Source organism: Chlamydotis macqueenii, chromosome 2 (genome assembly GCF_036417535.1).
Source record: "Chlamydotis macqueenii isolate bChlMac1 chromosome 2, bChlMac1.mat, whole genome shotgun sequence".
In the NCBI taxonomy this organism is placed as follows: Eukaryota; Metazoa; Chordata; class Aves; order Otidiformes; family Otididae; genus Chlamydotis; species Chlamydotis macqueenii.
This window is the reverse complement of record NC_141557.1, coordinates 163054333-163075438: the sequence shown is the minus strand read 5'-3', so window position 1 is coordinate 163075438 and position 21106 is coordinate 163054333. Positions and strand designations below refer to the sequence as shown.

Sequence of the window (21106 nt, the reverse complement as noted above, 5' to 3'; positions counted from 1 at the left end):
TGCCCGCCGCGTCACACGCCTACACATCACCCGGGTGTCCCCACCGCTTCTGGGACACGTGTCACGAAGACAAAGGTGACGCATCGGATCTGGGACCACCGAGCCACCGCTGTGGGGACGTCACCCGTCCTGGGGACATCGGCACCGGGGGCAGAGCACGGGGGGGAACCAGACCACGCGGTGGGGTATAAATATTGGCTAAATAGATTTATTTTCATACAAAGAATACACAGATCCCCCCCCCGCCGGGATGTCCTGACTCCAGGGGACACCCCGAGATGTCCCCAGCCACCGCCCCACCGGGCGCCACCTCCGTTGGCTTTACCGGCACGATCCGTCCCCATTCCCAGGGTTTGGTGCCAGTGCTGGCATCGCCTCGGGGACACCCCTGTCCCCCCTGTCCCCGGGGCCACCTTGGTGCCCGGGCCACCCCGTCACTGGCCACCCTGCCCTGCGGGGCACCCCCAGACCCGCTCCCCTGCTCCCTTGTGCCTGTCCCAGGGGCATCCCCGGCCATTTTGGGGTCTCCCCTGTGCCCTAATACTGCGGCTGGTGCAGACCCCCCCTCCCCGCGCCGTATGTACACGCTAGATAAAAGAAGAAAATACAGATATTTATAGTGGGGGGGGACAAAATGTCCCCCCCTAGCCCCCGCAAAGTGTCCCCATTGTGGTGCTTCACTGCCAGCCTCTCCTGTCCCCTGTCCCCAGGATGGAGGTGGCCGGTCCTGCCCTGTCCTGGGCTGGCTGGATACCGGGAGACGTTTCCTATGCCTCAGTTTCCCCATCTGTTGTGGGGCTCAGAGTTCCCCCCCCGCCATGGGGTGGTGGGACATGGACGATGCAAGATGAAGAGGAGCCATGGTGACCACCCCGCAGGGACTGGGACGCGGCCACCAGCCCCAGGGGACATGGGACGAAGCTGGAGGTGCTCGGGATTTACGCCAGAGCGTCCCACCTCCTGCCTCGCCCAGACGGAGAAGTGTCCCAGGTAGAGCTACCCAAAATCTCCTTTCATCCCCCAATTTGTCACATCACTATCGCCCAGCCCCAGGTGTGGTGGGATCTGGATCCGGCCACCTCATCTCCCTTTGTGGCGGGAGAGGAGGTGGCTGGGGGGGGCCTGCGGCGGGCTGGTGGGCTCGCACTCATCCAGCTCAGCTGCGTTTGGTGACCATCTGCCTGTCCCTCTTCTTCTTCTCCATCAACCTGGTGGGGAGCAGGGTGGTGGCCTTAGGGACCTTCCTGAAAAGGACTTTCTGAAGCCACAGGGAGGGGACACTCACTTGCGGTTGCGGACTTCGGTGAGCTCCATGAGCCGCTCCTGGGCCGCCCGTAACTCGTCCAGGCGCTGCTGGTAGCGGGAGTCGCAGCCGTTGGTGCGCTCGTAGCTGGAGACTTGGCTGGAGAGCTCGCTGGCGCGGTCCCGTAGCTGCTGGATGGATGAGTAGAGGTTCTCCTCATCTTCTTCCTGCTCCAACAGAAGAGTATGAGGCTGGTGGGGTGGACAAGACATCCCAGGGTGCTGTTCCCCCTTGCTCCAGCTGGGCCAACTGAGGCACGGGGTTCCTCAAGCTGCCTGGGCCACCTGCCTTGGCATTGATGATCTCGATGTGGATGAGGAGGGCAGCGAGCTCCAGGTCCTCGGTGTAGCTGTTCTTCAATGGCACCGACCGATAGCCTGGACACAACACCACAACATGAGCTCAGCCCCATGGCAGGGTTCAAGCCCCTCACCATGACCAGATCCCCAAGGAGATGATGATGATAATGATAATTGGAGGGGGGTTGGACTAGATGACCTTTAAAGGTCCCTTCCAACCAAAACCATTTTATTATTTGATGATGACGATGATGATGATGGTGTGGATGGAGGAGCTATACCTGTTTTGAGGCCCTTGACAGGGAATGTGGCTTGCGCCAAGAAGTTGGGGTCGCTGAACATGTCCTCCTCGTACACCACGAAACGGAGGAAGGCGAACTCGGGGTTGTTGATGTCGAAGACAAACTGCTTGAAGAGCCAGACGGGGTTGAAGCCGTTGTCGGCTGAGGGGTGAGGAGAGAGCGAGAGGGTCAGAGCGGGGCTGGACACATGGACACCACCAACATGGCACCAGCACGTTAGCAGGAGATGCCTGTCCTCTTCTCTCGTCCAGCCCCACCACCCACATGTCCAAGAGGACCCCAAAGGACACAGTTAGGGTTGTCCCAGCGTCTCCAACTGTCCCCGGGGTGCAAGGGCTGGGTGAGAACGTCGCCCATTGTGGACCCTCACCTACAACATCCGTCTTGTTCTTGCTGTTGTCGTACTCGGAGCCGCACACCTCCACCTCCACGAAGGGGCACACGATGCTCCTCCCGTTCTTGGGTAGGTGCCGGGCACCGAGGATCTGCAAGAGGAAGAGGAGGGTGAGGCCTGGCTATGTCAGACGAGGAAGGACTCTCTAGGGCAACCCCATGGCTTGGCCATTTTTGAATCACAGAATCATGGAACGGTTTGGGGTGGAAGGGACCTTCAAAGCCCACCCAGTCCAACCCCCCTGCCAGGAGCAGGGACATCTCCAACCACATCAGGTTGCTCACAGCCCCGGCCAACCTGGCCTGGAATGTTTCCAGGGATGGGGCATCCACCGCCTCTCTGGGCAGTACCAGTGTTTCATCACCCTCATTGTAAAAAAAAAAAAAGGAGTGTTTTGGGCTTGCCAAAGGCTTCATAGCCACAATTAGCCACACCACACCTTATTTATGACCTTGGGCGAGTTTTAGCTTGATTTTAGCCGTATTTGCCAAATTATTTTAGAAATGCTTGCTGCATTCATGACCTGCTCAAAAGTGAGGTGCCCAAAAACAAACCCGTCCCAGCTCTAACACCGAAATTACCCAAGAATTGGGTAAAGTGTTTCTGGGCTTGTTTTAGCTACTTCATCCTCTACCCAGCTCCTGCTCATGTTGGGCTCAGCTCTGTGCAGTTGTGGGATTCTGCCCTGGGAAAAATGATGTCACAAGTGGAGAAAGACCAACAAACTGAAAAGATCACAGGGTAATGATCTCCATGAAGCAAATACGGGGCTGAAACATGTAAAAACCACCCCCAGTTGACCAAAAATGGTGGAAGAAGCAAGCCCCCATCCCCATGGTAACCACCTCGGGGAGGACTTGCTGTCCTCGCTCACTTGCCTGCAGTTGCACCGTGATGGGCTCCACAATCTTCAGGCTGTTCTTGTCGAAGGGGTCGAACGTCTCGTCCCTCATGATGTCAGGCTGCAGGACGTAGCCGCTGCGGCCGCCCAGCATGAAGAGCGCCTGGTTCAGCTGCATCGGTTTGTCTGTGGCCGTGAGGACAGAGCAGCTCTGAGCCATGGGTCTCAGGAACCTCCCCAAGGTCCTTGGGCAGAAGGTCCTGCCAAACCTCCTGCTAAGAGCCCCCAACCCTAATTGGTGAAGGGATGCAGCTGGTTTTTGCATGAAGCACCCAAGAATTGCATGGAGAGATCCCCATCGGGGTGAGGACAAAGGTTGGAGAGATCATCCAAACCACCTCCAGCAACAGGGCCCAGGGCAGAGCCACTGGGGATGTGAATTTTGGTGTGACCTGTAGGGATGAGCCCAGCAACCGCCCCAGGAGCAGGATTTACCGGGCGTCTGGAAGTTGAGGGCCACGAGCTGGCTACCGCAGATCCACATGGGCAACGGGTCGTAGTTGGAGGAGTCCAGGCGCTGCCCTTTGGGGTAGATGCGGCTGAGCTGGCGCCGGTTGTACTGCAGGAACTTCTTGCCCTTGCTGCGGTTGGCATACTTCTCCGCCTTGGTCTCCGGGAAGGAAGACATGTCCCGGTAGCACGCCTTATCCGTGCCGATCTCTGAAAGCACCGAGGTGGCCATCAGCAGAGGACACAGGGCTCTCCAGTGGCCTGGTGGCTGGTCCGCCATGACCACTTGGTTCCCCCTACCCATTTCTTCCCATGTTCATCCCATCACCCCCCTTCTCCAGCTCTTACTGTCCTCGTCGAATGGCACTGGGCGGCAATACACAACCAGCTCGGAGAGCTCCAGTGCAATCTTCTTCCTCCGCTCCATGATCTTCCCCTCTTGCATCTGCACAAGGGAAAAGAGGAGCTGAAAGTCTTCCCCCAGCCTCCTCCTTTGGAGATGTTGAGGAGCATCTGCTGGCAGATCAGATCATCCACCCCCATGCTCTGCACCACGGTGCCCCTCACCCTGGCGTCGGCGTTCTGCGTGGCCTCTCGGATCTTGGCCACCCACTCGCTGAGTTCCTCCTGCGTGTCCGCGGCCACGTCCAGCGACTGGGCTGCGTGGGACATCTGCTGGGAATGGATGGTGAAGACAAATGGTTTGGAGCTCCTCCCGTCTTTGGAGATAACTATAAGGACATCAGAGGGGGGGCTTTACTCGAAGACATTCCCAACGGATGGCTCTGTGGAGCAAACGAAACCTCAGCGGTCCCGCTCCCGGGCCCCCACCAGCCCCACCTGGCGCCCCTCCAGCCTTCGGAGTCCTCGTCCCGTCCCGTTTTCTGTGTTTTCCTTTCAGCCAGGGGTACTAATCCCCCAAACCGTCTGGACCTCTAAATTCCTTCAAATCCCCCTAAAATCAGCCAAATTCCCCCCAAACCCAGCCCCACGTTCTTCCCTGGCACGTTGCACCAAGCATAAGCCTGGCTGGCAATGCGTGATGAGTTTGAGGAGCCTCAGCTCATGGTACTGAGCTTCAGCACGGGGCGTGAGCACCATCCCAGCTGTGGCGGGGAGGCGGCGGGGACACTCACCGACGTGGCAGGACGGCACGTCGATGAAGCCTTTCAAGAAGTTCCCCAAGGGGCTGTTTTCCGACGACTGCGAGAGAGGAAGGAAGAGGGGACGGTGAGGGGTGGCCGCGCAGGGCTGAGTCCGGTGCCCACTCCGTTTGGCAGCCTCCCTCCAGCCCTCTGAATCGGCCAAGTTTGAGCAAAAATTGAGAAAAAAAACATCTCCTTGGCATGCTCTGCTCCGCTGTTGAGCATCCCCCAGCCTCTGGAGAAGGGTGGGCACAAGGCTGGGAGCATCTCGGGCAGCATCGGTCCCGGGTGCGCGGGGATGGGGCACTCACTGCCTCATCCTGCTCCTGCGCTTGCGTGCTGACGATCTCCTCCACGTAGTTGGCCGGGAACCACAGTTGCTTCTTGCCCCCGTAGTCCCCTCGCCACCTGCAAGGGGTGAGAGGATCAAGGCAAGTGGACCAGTTTGGGGGGGGACGGAGGTGTTCATGCTGCATGCCATGTCGGGGAGCGGTCAGAGAAGGGGTGAAGGGACAGAAAAGGAGGCAGTTAAAACCCACCACGGGAAGACCCGTGGGAAAACCCGGAGTGTCCCCTCCACCCACAGCGATGCCCGCCCAGGGGCCACCCAACCGCCCTCACCAGCCACCGTCCTGCTTGTCGACGTTGTGGATGATGGCCTGCTTGCAGAACGACAGCTCGTCCTCCCGCTGCGCTTTGTAGTCATAGAGAGCCTTCACCGTGCACTGGACCACGGGGGAGAGGGACACGTGTCACCACCCAGTGTCCCACTCGGCCCAGCGCCTCAAGCCCCCGTGGTGGAGCACGGGGACTCCTGAGGGTCCAACACCCCAAATGATGCCCCAAAATTGCCCATGCCAGCAATGAGAGCTGGAGGTGCCCGTGTCCCGTAGGACCACCATGTTCAGTGCAAAGCAGGTTCCTTCTTTGTATCTCCCAGTGGTTTCTCCTGGTGTACTGAAGGGGTTAATCCCCTGATAGTCCCACACTCCCTGGAAAAGAAAGCCTTTAGGCTAAGCTTTCCTGAGTCTGGTCTCAGCCTGAGAGCTGCTCTGCTGCAAAGGGGCCTTAAAGGCACAGCAGTGCTGGACCATGGGATTGTAGGATCACAGGGAAGGAACCTTGGGGCTGCAGGTCAGCCTCCTCCAGGGTCAGCTCCAAGACCAGCCCAGTCCCAAAAACCTCCGAGGAGTAGAGACTAAGTCAGCTCCAAGAACAGCTGAGTCCCAGAAACCTCCAAGGATGGAGACTGGGTCAGCTCTGAGACCAGCCTGGTCCAAAAAAAACCTCAAAGGATTGACATTGGGTCAGCTCTGAGACCAGCCTGGTCTGAAAAATCACCGAGGACGGAGACTGGGCCAGCTCCAAGAACAGTTGGGTCAGGTCCAAGACCAATTCTGTACCAAAAACCTTCAAGGATGGAGACTAGGTCACCTCCAAGACCAGCCTGGTCCCAAAAACCTCCAAGGATGAAGACTGCATCACCTGGGAACTGACCCTAAACCTGCTCTTTTGGGGTTCTCCAGTGCAAAGGGATCCATGGGGGTTTCCTCACTGTTGGGGAAAACTTGTGTCAGGTCCTTTCTTCAGGGTGGGCATTCTCCAGACCTCACCTACCACGTGGTTATGATGCTGTCACTGGAACTCGGACTGTCCCCAAGTGATGGGGAGGTGGGGAAGGTCCCACTGGCATCACTCGAGGGTCAGAAAAATGCAGCAAAACATCCCCACTTCTCAGGTCAGTGGTGGGAGATGCGATGGGTCCGGGGGAACACTGCCCAGGAGCCCCAGCACTAGAATCGCCATGTCCCACCACCCTCCACCTCCCAGGAACACCAGCTTGGCCCCTTACCCTGGCCATTGGCATCTTGTTGGCCTCTACGTAGAAGTGGGGCGTCCGCACCTCATAGAGGGCTCCATAGTCCAGCTCCTGCAAGGAGAGACACCTGAGTGGGTCACCTGGATGCAGGCAGGGGCTACAAGGGGATGTGGGCCACCACGTGTGATCCAGAGGAGGTTGAGAGGGACCTAATATCCCTTTGAAAGTTGTTGGAAAGGAATTACGGTGGAGTTATAACCGTGGGCAATGGTTGCGGAACGAGCTTGCCTGGTTATGGTTGGGCTTCAACCAAGAGGCTGGAGGAGCCCTGCCCACCATGGTAGAGCTGGGAATGGGGCTTGGTTGCCCATGGCACAGAGGCCCCATCCCCACCATCCCCACTACCAGGAGCACTCACGGTGGTGCCCATCTTCTCCAAAGTCTCCTCGTTGATGGGGTAGCGCAACTTCATCTTGCGGTAGAGCGGGTGCTTCTCATAGTAGCTGACGAGGTCCACGAGGCTCTCGAACTCGGCCGAGCTGCCCAGCATGAAAAGCCGACCTTCCTGCTGTATGCGGCAGTGCTTGATCTTCCCCTCCGCCCTGGGGCCAAGAAAGCCAGGGTGGCCGTGAGTGGTGGCCAGACCCTGGCTCCATGATGGAGACGGGAAGAAGATGATGCCTTGCCCCAGTGCTAAATCAGTGCGAGATGTCACCGGGGTGACCGCCATGAGGATGTGGCTTTCCTATCACCGCAGCCTCCCTGTGATGGCATCATGTGTCCCACCATGTCACCCTGCTGACCCAGAGCAAACCCCTGCCACCCAGCATGGAGTCACAACAGAGACAAGCCAGGCAGTTCTCAGCTTGGCCAGCAACGTGGGCACCGTGGCTCACCCCGACCAGCCTCGAGGTGCCGGGATGGCCACACTCACCGGAAGGAGATGGCGTAGGAGCTGGGTTCACTGCGCTTGCGCACCAGGAAGGCTCCATCCCGGGGGACTCGCATCAGCATGTGCTCAGCCTGCAGACGTGTCAAGCTGGCGTGGTACCACCTGGCCGGGCAGAGAATGGAGGTCATGGGCTGACACTGGCATTCCCGTGCCCCAGGAGGCACCCAAGACCTGACAATGGGGATGGAAGAGGCTGGCGGATCCAGGGGACCAAGGGGATGGAGATGGGGACCATCCTCACTCTTTGCTCTCATGGGCGTTGGGTTGGGGGACGGGGTCGGTGAGGCGCATCTCGAATTCGTTGCAGCGGAGCGGCACCTCGCGGTAGTGGCAGATGAGGCTGTAGAGGCTGTCGAAGACCAAGTTGTCCGTCAGGTAGAACTTGGTGGCACCGGCCTCCTGCCGCGAGTGGATCCGACAGTGCTGCACTCGGCTGGACCTCCTGCCATGGGGGTGGGGAGAAGGCAGGACTGAGTCAATTTGGGTCCACATTCCCACCATCCCACGCTCAGGGGTCCACAAGCCACGAAAAAACGTAGCATTTCCACCCCAAAACGCCATGCCAGCCACCAAACTGGGGATCAGCTGGACCCCCGGTGGGATGCCCAGCCTGGCTCGAGGAGGGTGGGATCCTGCCTCCCCCCCGGGGCTCCTACCAGAAGGAGAGGGTGTAGTCGCCCACGAAGGTCTCGCTCTCGCGCACCAGGAAGGTGCCGTCCTTGCCGCCCGTCTCAGTGCAGTACTCGTGCAGCAACTTCTCGGCGATTTGCCGCCCGTCACGACCGCCTCCCAGCTTCCCGTGGAACCACTTCTCCATGAAGTGCAGCTCGTTGTTGTTGAACTCCTGCAAGTTCACCCCAAAATGGCCTTTGCCGCCCTCTTGCCCTCCCCATGGAATCGTCCCTAAATGCCCCTACCACGTGGATGCATCCTGCCCCACACGTACCTCCTTCTGCTCCACCTCCTCCTCATCCTCGTTGAATTGGTAGCGGGACGTCTCCTCCGAGTAGTAGATCTTGTTGCTCGTCAGGACGAAATAATGGGGGCTCCAGGTCTGGGAGGGAAGAAGAGTATCAGAGGGCAGGGAGGATGATGGCATGGAGGGACAGGGCTTTGAGACCCCTCTTTCTGCCCCACCCCGTCCCCCACAGCATTGCAATGATCTAGGAGAGCCCGTGCCCCTTGCCCAACCCAAACCCCAATGGTCATCCTCATCTGACAGACCCTCCTCCACCTCTGGCTGCCATCAGCAAGGAGACCCTTACATGATCGATGGGATCTTCAAGGTAGAGGATGCCATTCTTGATGGAGTTGCTGATGTCGTTCTCTGAGTAACTGGCGGTGGAGACCTCCTCGTACAGGTTCCCTTCGACCAGTTTCTTGTGCTGGGGACAGCCCGGAAAGAGGAGCTCAGTGGTGGGCATGGTGTCCCAACCATGCTGAGCTCCCAGCCCTCTGGTCACTTTTGCAGTCGTGCAGATCCCCCTCCACCACCCCCTGTTCCCCTTGACCGTCTCTTGCAGTAGGACATCTCTCTGGTGTCCTACTGTGTGTGCACGGAGAGATATTGCTCTTGAGTCCCAAGATTTGGGATAATCACCATCCATCCCAGCCCAACATGGTCCTTATCCCTCCCACAAAGAGGGGCTTCAGGGTGGTGCCCGCCCTGCACCTTGATTAGGATCTTCTTCTTGAGCTGGGTGGGTGAGGGCAGCTCGTCAGCATTGATGTCCACCGGCTTGGTGAGCAGCATGTCCCCAAAGACCTTCTTGAAGTGGGAGGCCATGTTCCTCTGCTGGACAATGCTGCAGTGGTCTTCGATGGAGAGGATGATGGGGAACCTGGATGAAGCAGGTGGGAATTGTGGCTTGGGATGAAGGCAAAGGAGAGGTTGCCCACCCAGCACAGATTTGGGCTGTTGTTTGGGGGCTGGGGCTTACTCAGAGGTGACAAATGCATGCTCCTTGATGGTGTGCAGCACATCCAGGAACTTGATCTTGGAGGTGAGAGTGTGGCCATGGTAGATGATAGGGAGATCATCTGGGCCATCCCAGCAGTCCACTGAGTGGGGAGAGACCTCGGTTAACACATGCTGATCAGCAACTGTGCACTGAGGACCGTGTTTTTGAGCCCCCTAAGGACATGGAAGATCCCCCCACCCTGGTGCCATGGGATGGGTACAGGGGATGGTCATCTGACGCAACTCAGAGCGCTGAGGGGGGCTCAGCATCTCTGCAGGGTGTTGAGGGGACTCACGCTCAATGCAGCGGCAGCCCATGCGCAGGCAGCGGGCGTACGCTTCCAGAGAGGACTCGCTGGAGAACTGGTCCCCTGTCAGGTACCTGTGAAGAATGAGAAGGACCATCAGTGGCTAGAGCTGCCACGGCCAGAGTGATCAGGGTCCCCAAGAAGAGCCCACTCTGTCCTTACGTGTTGTGGGAGGAGGAGATCCAGTACTGGGACAGAGGGTGGTTCATCTCCTCGGGCACCACGCGCTCATACTTGGCGTCCATCACCATGTTCTCCTTGGAGAAGAGGTACGTGAGGAACTAGGGGGGAAGCAGAGAGGTCAGAGCCTGCTGGGACTGGGGAGACACCCCTGGGTGGGTGCTGCATGGGGTCACCCACCTCATCCAGCTGGAAGGAGGGGTCTGCTGCCTCGCTGGAGCTCTCTTTGAGGTAGGTGCACATGTAGTCCCGCACCATGCCCACGTCGCTGGCCCAGGGTTCCTGTGGTGCAAACGTGGCCACTGTTATGGTGGGAACTGGGCTGGGGCATCCCATGAGGGTGCCCTAGGTTGGGGCTGAGAAGGATGCCACAGGGGTCTCTAAGAGGATCTACCTTCTGGTCGTGGAGGAGAAACTTCTGGAAGTCATAAAGGGAGACTTGGCACAGCTCGGGTCGGTCCACATTCCTGGGACATGGAGTGGCCGTCAGCGAGGACTGGGAGCAGGAGTTGGGGTGGGGGGAGTCGAGGCTGCCAGCATCCACCTGCAGCTCGCCCCCTTGATGCCCCTGACTCCTGCCCCACTCCTGCCCTCTGTGGAGCTGGCAAGGGGCTCAGGGAAAGTGCAGGCCATGGGGGTACCAGGGGCACCTTGCGCTGTTGGGTGCTGCCAGAGCAAACGCTCCCAGTGTCACGCTGTGATCTGGGAGAGGCAGGCACCCAGACAGAGCATACAGCACTGCCCAAGGATGTGGGAAGGGGGACAGTGTGACATGTCCCTGCATCCCTGGCATGCATCCCTGCTCATATCCCTGCTCGAATTCTTGCTCCCATTCCCCCTCACATTCCCGTTCCCATCCCCGCTCACCTCTGCTCATCCCTGCTCCCATCCCAGCTCCCACCCCTGCTCCCATCCCGGCTCAAATCCCTGCTCCCATCCCCGCATCCCTCCCCGCTCATCTCTGCTCCCATCCCAGCTCCCACCCCTGCTCCCATCCCGGCTCAAATCCCTGCTCCCATCCCCGCATCCCTCCCCGCTCATCTCTGCTCCCATCCCTGCTTCCATCCCCACGCCTATCCTGGCTCAAATCCCTGCTCCCAATCCTGCACCCCTCTGGGATCATCTCTGCTCCCGTCCCTACTCCTGTTCCCACTCCCATTCCCTTTCCCATCCCCTCTCCTGCTCCTGCTCATCTCTGCTCCCATCTCCCTACTGCCATATCTGCTCCCATCTCCACTTGATCCCTGCTCATCCCCTCTTCCACCCCTGCTCATCCCTTCTCCCATCTCTACTGCTATCCCCACACCCATCCCTGCTCCCATCCCCTCTCCCATCCCTGCTCATCCCTTCTTCTACGCCCACTCCCGTCCCCTCTCCCATCCCTGCTCATCCCTGCTCCCATCCCTTCTTCCGTCCCTGCTCCCATCACCACTCCCATCCCCTCTCCCATCCCTGCTCGTCTCTGCTTCCATCCCTACTGCCATATCCACTCCCGTCTCCACCTGATCCCTGCTCATCCCTACTCCCATCCCCACTCCCATCCCTGCTCATCCCTGCTCCCATCCCTGCTCAACTCTGCTCCCACCCCCACTCCCATTCCTGCTCATCTCTGCTCCAATTCCTACTTCCATCCCTGCTCATCTCTGCTCCCATCCCTACTGCTATCCCCACTCTCTTCCACACTCCCATCCCCACTTCCATCCCTGCTCATCCCTGCTCCCATCCCCTTTCCCGTCCCTGCTCCTATTCCCCCTCCAATCCCTGCTCCCATCCCTACTGCTATCTCCACTCCCATCCCCACTTCCATCCCCACTCCCATTCCCTCTCCCATTCCCTCTCCCATCCCTGCTCCTATTCCCCCTCCGATCCCTGCTTCCATCCCTGTTCATTCCTGCTCCCGTCCCTGCTCCCATCCCCACTTCCATCCCCACTTCTATCCCCCTTCCATCCCCACTCCCATTCCCACTCCCATCCCCTCTCCCATCTCCACTCCCATCCCCTCTCCCATCCCTGCTCTTCCCTGCTCCCATCCCCTCTCTCATCCCCACTCCCATCCCTGCCCCTCACACCACCCGTGCCATCCCCACCATCCCCTCCACCCCAATCCTGCCCCGATGCTGGGAGACAATCCAGGGCCACATGCGCCGCCCGGACCCCCCGCTCTCCCCAGGCTCTGCCCCGTGGTCCGGCTGCGTCGCCCATCCGATGGATCCAACCCTCGGAGGTTTGACCAAGATGGGAGCTGGAGGTCTCCTGGGTACTCACCGCAAGGGGAAGGAGAGCTCCAACTGCTCGATGATCTGCAAGGCAAAGGAGACCAGGTTTAGCTGGTGGGGGACACAACACGCCGGGCGGGGGATGCTCGGGAGGACACGTCGTGGCTCTTACCGACTTCTGCGCATCAAACATCAGGTTTTTGTAGAACTGGATGAAGTGGCAGAAAGTCATCTCATTCCTGGCTTCCACCTCCTGCGGGAGAGGGTGATGGATGAGAGCGGGGCCACCCAACTGGAGCCAGCAACACCAGGGCTGGCTCCAGACTGGCTGCGGGGGCTGGAAGACCCTCTCCCTGCACAGTTGGGGTGGCCAGGGGGTCCTTACCACGAGCTTGTCCCGCAGGAACCTCATGTTGGGGACGCGGTAGTTCACCTGGGGCAGCATGGCCTTCAGGTCCTTCACCGTGATGCTGTGGGAGAGCGAGCTGGCGTCAGGGCACCGGCCAGACCCCGCAGAGGGCGGACAACCCCCGGATGGGTCTCAGCTCCCGACACCAAAAGTCTCACCCCAAATTCTGGTGTCTCTGGTGTGGGGCTCCCACCCTCCTGGGCTGTGGACGCCCGCAGTGGCACAGGACCCCTAATTACACGGGGTCTGGTGTGAGCGTGAGCAGAAGGTCAGGGAGAGGGAGCACATCCAAGAACCAACTGGGTGCTCCAAGCCATCATTCCGTCTGGAGGTGATGCCCATTCCCATCCCCATAATCATTTAAGTCCAAATTCACTTGATTTGGGATTTTTTTTCCTGTCTTGGGGAGATGTTTATGGGATGCATTAATGGTCCGGCCCCTCTTGGCACTGGTGGAAATGCAACAGGGGGCATCGAGGTCCCCATGGTCCCTATAGTGGCGAGGAGGGGATCTGCACTAGAGTCCCCAATTTTTGGTGCCTTTGAGCACCCCAAAAAACCTGGTGCTACCTTGTCCCACCACCACTGCTCCCAGCCCGCCTCAGCCTCCAGATTTGGGGTGAAACTGCAGGGATAGGGCCCTGTCCAGCTGAACCCACCGGCCACTTCCCAGCACGGGGCTGTGCTGGTGCTCACCTGCCTTCCCGCGACCGGTCCATCCCATCAAACTGTTTCCGCAGCCACCTGGGAAGGAAGGGATGGAGAGATGACGCGAAGTCACAGGGGCGACCAAACCCAGGGGGGTTTTGTCCCTCAGACCCCAGACAGGGACTGGGCTTTCTGGGACCTGCTGGTCCTTCCTCACCTCTCGATCTGCAATGGGGTCTGGGCTTTCTGGGTGTCCGCCACCAGCCAGTTGAGGCCCGCTATCCACAGGTTGATGTCCTCCTCACAGAAAGCTGGAGGAGGAAGAGGAGGGTGGTGAGGTTGGGATGGAGGAGATGGGATGCTGGGGAGGGGGTCAGAGCAGGAGGGTGGCCGGGGAGAACGGGGAGGGGCCCACGCACCAGCCACACTGAGTGTCCGCAGCCTGAAGTCCATCCCGTAGAGGATGATGAAGCACATGGTGAAGTCGAGCTTGCGAGCGTCCTCGGGGTAGCGCTCGAAGTCTCGCGAGTTCTTCCCCAGGCGGATCTCCTTGATCTCCCGAATGTCGACTGCGGGGAGAGAAGGACATGGGACTGTCCCCAGCCACCCTGCTACCATGACACGTGTGTGGGACGGGGGAGATGGGACTGCCAGGAGACCACGTGCCCTCTGGGGAGCCTTGTCCCCAGGGTGGGGTGTCCCCATGGCACTGCCCACGGGTGTATGATGGTTTTGTGGATGCTGCGGCCATGTGTCCCCACTGCCCTCCAGTGACATGTCTGCTAGCGTGATGGCACCATGGGTATTGCACGTCCTTCCGGGAACCGTGTCCTCAGAACAGGGCATCCCTGTGGCACTGCCTGTTGGTGCATGATGGCACCATAGGTGCCATGGCCACGCGTCTTCCAGGGAACAACATCCCCAAGACAGGGAAAAATAGTCCCCCAAGACTATTGCAGCTGTGTGACAGCACCATGGGTGCCATGGCCACGTGTCCTTCAGGGAACTGTGTCCTTCAAGGAACCGTATCCTCAAGAGAGGGTGCTCCTGCAGCACCCATGGCCATGCGTCCTTCAAAGACCCACATCCTCAGGCCCTTAGAGCTCTGGTCCTAGGTTTGTGATGGCACCCCATTGCTGTGTGTCCTCCAGGGACCCATGTTCCCAAGACAGGGTGTCACCACACTGTTCCCCACTGGTTTCCCTGCTTTGTGGATGCCACGTGTTGTCCAGGCTCTCCCCAAGACAGACCCTGCTCCGGGCCAGGCTGAGCTCATCTTTTAATTGAAGACGTCTGTCCAAAGGTGGCAATTTGGAGCCCTGGCAGCCCGGATCGCAGGGCGTTTCTTTCCTGCCGCGCCGCTCTCTCATTATCTCGCTATATAAAGCCCCGCTGGCGGCAGGAGGGTTGGGTTTCCGGACCGCGGTCTTCCTCGCTGCTTCGCTACCAGATTTCCAATCCCTGGTTTTGCCGAGTGGATGTGTGCCACCAGGAGAAGAAAAATGATAACACGACAACAAAAAGTTGGTCTCCATACCACAAGCATCACCTCTGGGCAGCTTTGCTCTCCAGGGTTGAGGCGCCAGCACCGGAAAGGGCTTTGTGCGGCCAAAAGTGGCCGGACCACCGCGCAGGGGTATTGTCCTGCCGAGGAAATGGGTCATTTCCCGGAGAATTTCCAGCTCGGCCGCATTTCCGATGTGGCGGTTGGGGAAGGGCGCAGGCGTGCCGGTGCCTTGATGGAAAGCCGCGGTCTAATCCGAAGCGGGGAAAGAAAAGCCGAACGCAGGGAGGAATCGGGGACGGGGGGGAAATTGGGCTGATTAAGCAACAAAAGAGGTGCAGAATAGTTTTGCTTGGCAGAAAAGCTCGGGAAAACACTGGAGGCTTTATCCAGCCTTTCCTTGCTGGATGACCGCAAGCCAAATTTCAAGGATGGTGGTGGGATTTCAGATCTCGAGAAACGAAGCCCCGTTGCTGATTCTGTGCCGTCCTCATGGCTTGGAGCAAACCCACTTTGGTACAAACAGGCACATATTTGGGGGTAAAAATGGGTTTGTAGTTAAAAAACCGGATGCTCATCCCCAAACCTGCCCAGCCATGGGGTGACAGAGAGGAACGAGAAGCCAGTGGCTACTGTGGCTCTGCCAACAAGTCCAATGCAGCCACTCTTCCGATTCAACGTCTCCAGGATCTGGCCTAGACTTGACCTCTGGGTGCTGCCAGTAATTGTTGAAAGGTTTGGGTTGGAATGGACCCTTAAAGCCCATCCAGTCCAACCCCCCTGCCAGGAGCAGGGACATCTCCAACCACATCAGGTTGCTTACAGGACTGGCCAACCTGGCCTGGAATGTTTCCAGGGATGGGGCATCCACCGCCTCTCTGGGCAATCTGGGACAGTGCTCCACCACCCTCAGCATCTTCCTTAGACCTAGTCTGAATCTCCCCTCTTTTAGTTTAAAACCATCACCTCTCGTCTTGTCCCAGCAGGCCCTGCTGAAGAGTCTCTCCCCACCTTTCCTGCAGCCCCCTTTGGGCACTGGGAGCCGCTCTCAGCTCTCCCCGGAGCCTCCTCTTCTCCAGGCTGAACAGCCCCAGCTCTCTCAGCCTGGCCTCACAGCAGAGCTGCTCCAGCCCTCTCAGCATCTGCGTGGCCTCCTCTGCACCCTCTCCAACTGCTCCATGTCTGTGTCATTCTGGGGACCCCAGAACTGGACGCAGTACTCCGGGTGGGGTCTCACCAGAGCAGAGCAGGGGGGCAGAATCCCCTCCCTCGAACTGCTGCCCACGCTCCTCTTGATGCAGCCCAGGGTGCAGTTGGCTCTCTGGGCCACGAGCGCCCATTGCCAGCTCCTGTCCAGTTTCTCATCCACCAGTCCCCCCAGTTCCTGTTTTGCGGGGCAAACAGCCCGGCCCAGCGAAGAGCTGGAGGAAAAGGGAGCGGCGCGGGGCCGCACAATGCAACGCGGCCGGTGGCTTCCTGGAAACCACATCTGCAGCGGATTTGCAGCCATCATGTCAGAACTATGTCTCCAAAACTCCTCCCCGCATTGTCTCAGGGGTCCCGGGCGATTAAAACACTCTGGAAGTCGGTTCCAGCTGCGAAAATCCCTTTTCTCTTCTAATGCAAAACGAGCGGCGCGGCGCAAAGGAGGTTTTAAATCTAGGGGTTGGGGGGAGACGATGTGGGGCCAGGGTCTGAGGGATGCTGAGAGCCTGGGAATTTTCTGAAGGCGTTAGGAAAAAAAGCAAAACAAAGAGGTTGGAGTCAATGGTTGTGCTGGGAAATCCTGCTGGCCCGGGGAAGAGCCGCGGTGGCACAAGCCGTGTCCCGTCGTGGTTGCGTCCATGCTTCTTTCTAGCGGGACACGGCCACCTCAGACCCTCCTGTGTGGCGGGGACCGGGTGGTCGCGTCCCCCAGGGCTCCTCACGCTGTTGTGAAGCTGATTGAAAACCTGAAATAAAAGATTTCCCGCCCTGGTCCAGTGGCGTTAAACCCCAGCTGGATTTTCTCCTCCCCAAAACGATCCTTTTTCTAATTACTTGGCGTTAGCGATGCTGGAGGCGTGATCCCAATTCGCCGTCACCGTTGCAAACCACCGCTCCGCAATGCCCTTGGGTTTGCCAAGCTGCCTTCACCCCCATTTCCATGGATTTCTTGCAAAGATCCCTTTTTGGGCTATTTTCCGCTAGATTTCCTCCTTGCACTGGGGACCAGGGTCTGCCGAAGGCGATGAGCCGGAAACCCTCCGGGATGAGGTCGATTTTGGAGGTGATGCTACGGGTGACGGTAGGGGCAGGCGTCCATGGGTTGCTTAACGAAGCGTGTAATTAGCCCGCACGTTGCGGGGGCATCTCGGGGAGAGGCAGGATCCACGTAACAGAGACATCAGCGCCGTGGGTCGTCCCCGCTAATCCCAGTGCAAGCGGGGTGCCTGGCTGGAGAGGGGATTTAAAATGACCCCCGGGTGCGGGGTCAGATCGAGATCCCAGGATTGAATCGGAGACCCTAGAGCTTCCGTAAAATCACGGCGAGTGGAAGGACGTGGGAGCACGGAGCAGGGCTGGACAAGGAGGTGAAGATGCTCCAGTCCAGCACTCAGGGCTGGGAGAAGTGAGTGGTGGGGTTGGGTGGCAGGATTATATCATTCCCAGAGGGATTTGGGGGTTTTTCCCCCCTTCTGGATGACCTCAGAGGATGCTCACTCATGTGGTTGTTTTGGGCCATCGCAGAGGAGAAGCCAGATCCCGAGGCACCGGTGGGGAAACTGAGGCAGGGCATCTAGAGCGACCTGAGACCCCGACCCGGTGGCGCTTGGTGCTCCTAAAAAAAAACCCAAGCAGCCGGAAACGCGTTGTTTCCGTGAGTGGAGAACAGGCTCTTCCCCAAGAGGACCAAAAACTACCTTTCCAAAAATGGGTGCCCTTCCTCCCCTCGTCCATCCCTCCTCCTCCTCCTCCCATAAATCCGCTCCTGTGCCCAGCAGGTCCAGACAAGCACGTGTCCTCCTCATGCTGATGTTCACCTCCCTGTGCCACCATCTTGCCATGGCTGACAGCCTGGCTCGAGGTTGGTGCCCCTGAGTAAGAAACTGAACCCACCCGGAAATTTTGCTCCATCTTGCGCAAAATTAGCGACGGGTGGGGATTTTGAGATGGGTGATTGGGCGATTTGTAAGGACATCCCCTGAGTCCTCCCAAGGACAAGGCACTTGTCACCTCCCAAACCTCCAAGATGGGCTTTGCCATCATCCAAGTGAGATGATACCCCAAAACTGGGTTCCTCCCAGTATGCCTCAACAGCCTACTAGTCACCAGTGAATCCACAAGGAAAGGCGATTTTTATGGATGCTCCAGTGGGAGAGTCTCCTGTGCCGGACCCCGGTGCCACCAGTCCCCATCAGGACCCCCACTATGGCTCAGATACCCACCACGGCCAGGCACCTCACCGTGGCCAGGTATCCAACCATGGCCAGTCACCCCACCGCAGAAGGCACCCTACCGGGGCTGGGCACCCCATCATCGCCAGGCACCCCACCACGGTAGGACACCCCACCACGGCCAGGCACCCCACAGCCAGGCACCCCACCACGGTAGGACACCCCACCATGGCCAGGCACCCCACAGCCAGGCACCCCACCACGGTAGGACACCCCACCACGGCCAGGCACCCCACAGCCAGGCACCCCACCACGGTAGGACACCCCACCACGGCCAGGCACCCCACAGCCAGGCACCCCACCACGGTAGGACACCCCACCATGGCCAGGCACCCCACCACGGTAGGACACCCCACCACGGCCAGGCACCCCACAGCCAGGCACCCCACCACGGTAGGACACCCCACCACGGCCAGGCACCCCCCAGCCAAGCACCCCACCATGGGTGGGCACCTCACTGGCACATCCCCAGCCCACAGAGCCGCTGCCACCAATACTCACTGTCCCCCTCCACCTTCTCGGGCGTCCGGCTCCAGATGATTTGTCGGGTCTCCAGCTTCACCTGGAAGGTCCTTCGCTCCGGCCTCTGCGATTTCTTCTGATAGAACAAAGTGAGGACGGTGCCCATCTCCAGGCAGCGGAGGATCCTGCCCATGTCCCCTGCCTCCATCCTGCCGTCCTCCAGAAAGCCATTGACGCTGTTGAGCCTGGCCGCAGACATCTTCACTGCGCGGCCATCGCCCGGCGGAGCCGCAGAGCCGAGGTTGTCTCATGCAGGAGAGGACAAACCAAAGAGGCGAAACCTCCCCGGGGATTTTCTCCGCTGGGTTTCCTCTACGGCCGACGTCTTCTCCGCCGCACCACGGCCACGGCACGGAGCCGGGTTTGGCGGCGGCGAGGAGGAAAAGGGTGGGTTGGAGGTACGGTGACCTTCTCGCTGAGGTTGGATCCGGCCCCGGCGTTGGCATCCAGCGGTGGTGGGAGAAGATGGGCAGCGTTGGTGGCGAGGGCCTTGCGGTTCAGAGCCGAGGGGGAGAAAAACCATCCGGTCACCGCAGGGTGGCGGGGGCACCTTTGCGGGCGAAGAGGGTGGCGTGGCGAGGGGGGGGAACCCAGCCAAAAAAAAAAGCAAAGTCACCCCAAAACTGGCGGTGCCTGCATTGAGGCAGCAGATTCCCCCCCACCCCGGCCTCCAGGCCAAGCGGGGCCGGGGTTGGGAGAGGGGGTGCGGCGAGGGGGTGTCGAGGGGTGCTCGCCCGGTTTGGGGAGCCAGCGGGGTCTTGGCGGGATGCGGGATGCGGGGTTGGGGTGGTGGTGGGTGGGGAAGGGGAGGAGGTTGGTGGGGGCGGGGGGGGGGCTCCCACCGGCTGCTCGCCGCCCCTCTCCTCCGCTCCTTAATTTCGGGCTGATGAAATGGACGCCCAGAGGAAACTGCAATCACACATGGCCGGAAAGAGATCAGAAAGGAATTTAAAAAAAAAAAAAAAAAAAAAAAAAGCAGGATCTTGGAGAAAGGAAAATCCGAGCAGGGGAAAAGGCGGCCGAGGGTGACATCTAGAGGAACTCAAACTGGGGACCAGTTTTGTGGGGGTGCTCCAGGCCCCGCTGCTGGCTGGGGGGCACCCTGGGGTGGGGACGGGTGTCGCCTGGGTGGAAATGTGGATGTTTGGGGAAAAAAGGGTTCAAGGTAAGGAAGGTGGCTGCTGCGGCTTCAGCTCCTGGCTGCCCCCACTGTGACACTGGTCTAGGACTGGAAGCCCCGTGAGCGACTGCGACTGGAGTCATTGGTGTTATGAGTTTTGTCTTGCCTCAACTATAAGGGAAAAAAAAAAGGTTGGGGACTGCGGTGAGGGGAAAGAAACGCAGACGGAGGGGGGAAGGCAGCAGGGGACAGGGCTTGGTGACACAGCTCCTCTTTTGTCCCTTTGATGGGTGACGGATGGCCAAAGACTCCCCCATGCTATGGGGGCAGATGCATCGTGCAGGGATTTGGGGCAAGCCAGGGGTGCGAAGTGGGACCAGGGACGGGGAGGGTGGGCAGGGGCTTCCGCCCCAGCCTCACCGCGCTTTGGCGATTTGGACCAGGAGGGGATCTTGTGGTGCTGGGGCTCTGAGACTCCTGGAACATATCAGGGTCGCAGGGATGGAGGCTCTGGCACCTGGAGGTCCTGCTGATGGAGGCTTAGGAAGCTGAAGGTCCTGGTGTTGGTGGTTCAGACACCCGAGGGTCCTGGCAATGGAGGCTCAGGCACCCTGAGGTCCCTGTGATGAAGGCTTAGGCACCCGAGAGTCCTGGTGATGGAGGCACAGGCACCTGAGGGTCCTGGTGATGGGGGCTTAGGAACCTGAAGGTCCTGGTGTTCCTGGTTCAGGCACCTGAGGGTCCTGGGGATGGAGGCTCAGGCACCTGAGGGTCCTGGTGATGGAGTCTTCAGAACCTGAACGTTGCAGGGATGGAAATTTTGGCAGCCCTGGCAGGATTTGGCCCCTGCAAACCTTGTGAAGGTCAATGAGGCCAAGTGCAAAGTTCTGCACCTGGGTCAGGGCAACCACCAGTAGCAATATAGACTGGGGGATGGATGGATTGGGAGCAGCCCGGCGGAGAAGGACTTGGGGGGGACTGGTGGGTGAAAAATGGGACTTAATCTGACAATGTGCACTTGCAGCCCAAAAAGCCAACGGCATCCTGGGCTGCATCCCCAGCAGCGTGGGCAGCAGGGCGAGGGAGGGGATTCTGCCCCTCTGCTCCGCTCTGGTGAGACCCCACCTGCAGCACTGCGTCCAGCTCTGGAGCCCCCAACATCAGAAGGACGTGGAGCTGTTGGAGAGGGTCCAGAGGAGGCCACGCAGATGCTGAGAGGGCTGGAGCAGCTCTGCTG

The 21106-nt window shown here is 59.4% G+C and overlaps 1 protein-coding gene across 1 annotated transcript; it reads right to left on the bottom strand.

The window, feature by feature from the left end:
• Positions 1-192: 192 nt before the first annotated feature.
• LOC104477730 (1-phosphatidylinositol 4,5-bisphosphate phosphodiesterase gamma-1-like) lies at positions 193-19550 on the bottom strand. The gene is made up of 32 exons (XM_086741363.1): positions 18729-19550; positions 13706-13855; positions 13504-13597; positions 13335-13382; positions 12615-12699; positions 12402-12482; positions 12279-12313; positions 10408-10480; positions 10194-10295; positions 9996-10114; positions 9822-9907; positions 9506-9626; positions 9238-9406; positions 8831-8950; positions 8512-8619; positions 8222-8409; positions 7807-8007; positions 7548-7667; positions 7032-7215; positions 6647-6724; positions 5416-5519; positions 5106-5202; positions 4786-4852; positions 4217-4380; positions 3998-4094; positions 3635-3859; positions 3177-3325; positions 2275-2389; positions 1884-2045; positions 1588-1680; positions 1286-1466; positions 193-1208 (listed from the first exon to the last, which is right to left on the bottom strand). Exons 1-32 carry the CDS (start codon positions 18946-18948, stop codon positions 1157-1159), a joined length of 3888 nt encoding a protein of 1295 aa, XP_086597489.1. The 5' UTR covers positions 18949-19550; the 3' UTR covers positions 193-1156.
• Between the last annotated feature and the right edge of the window lie 1556 nt (positions 19551-21106).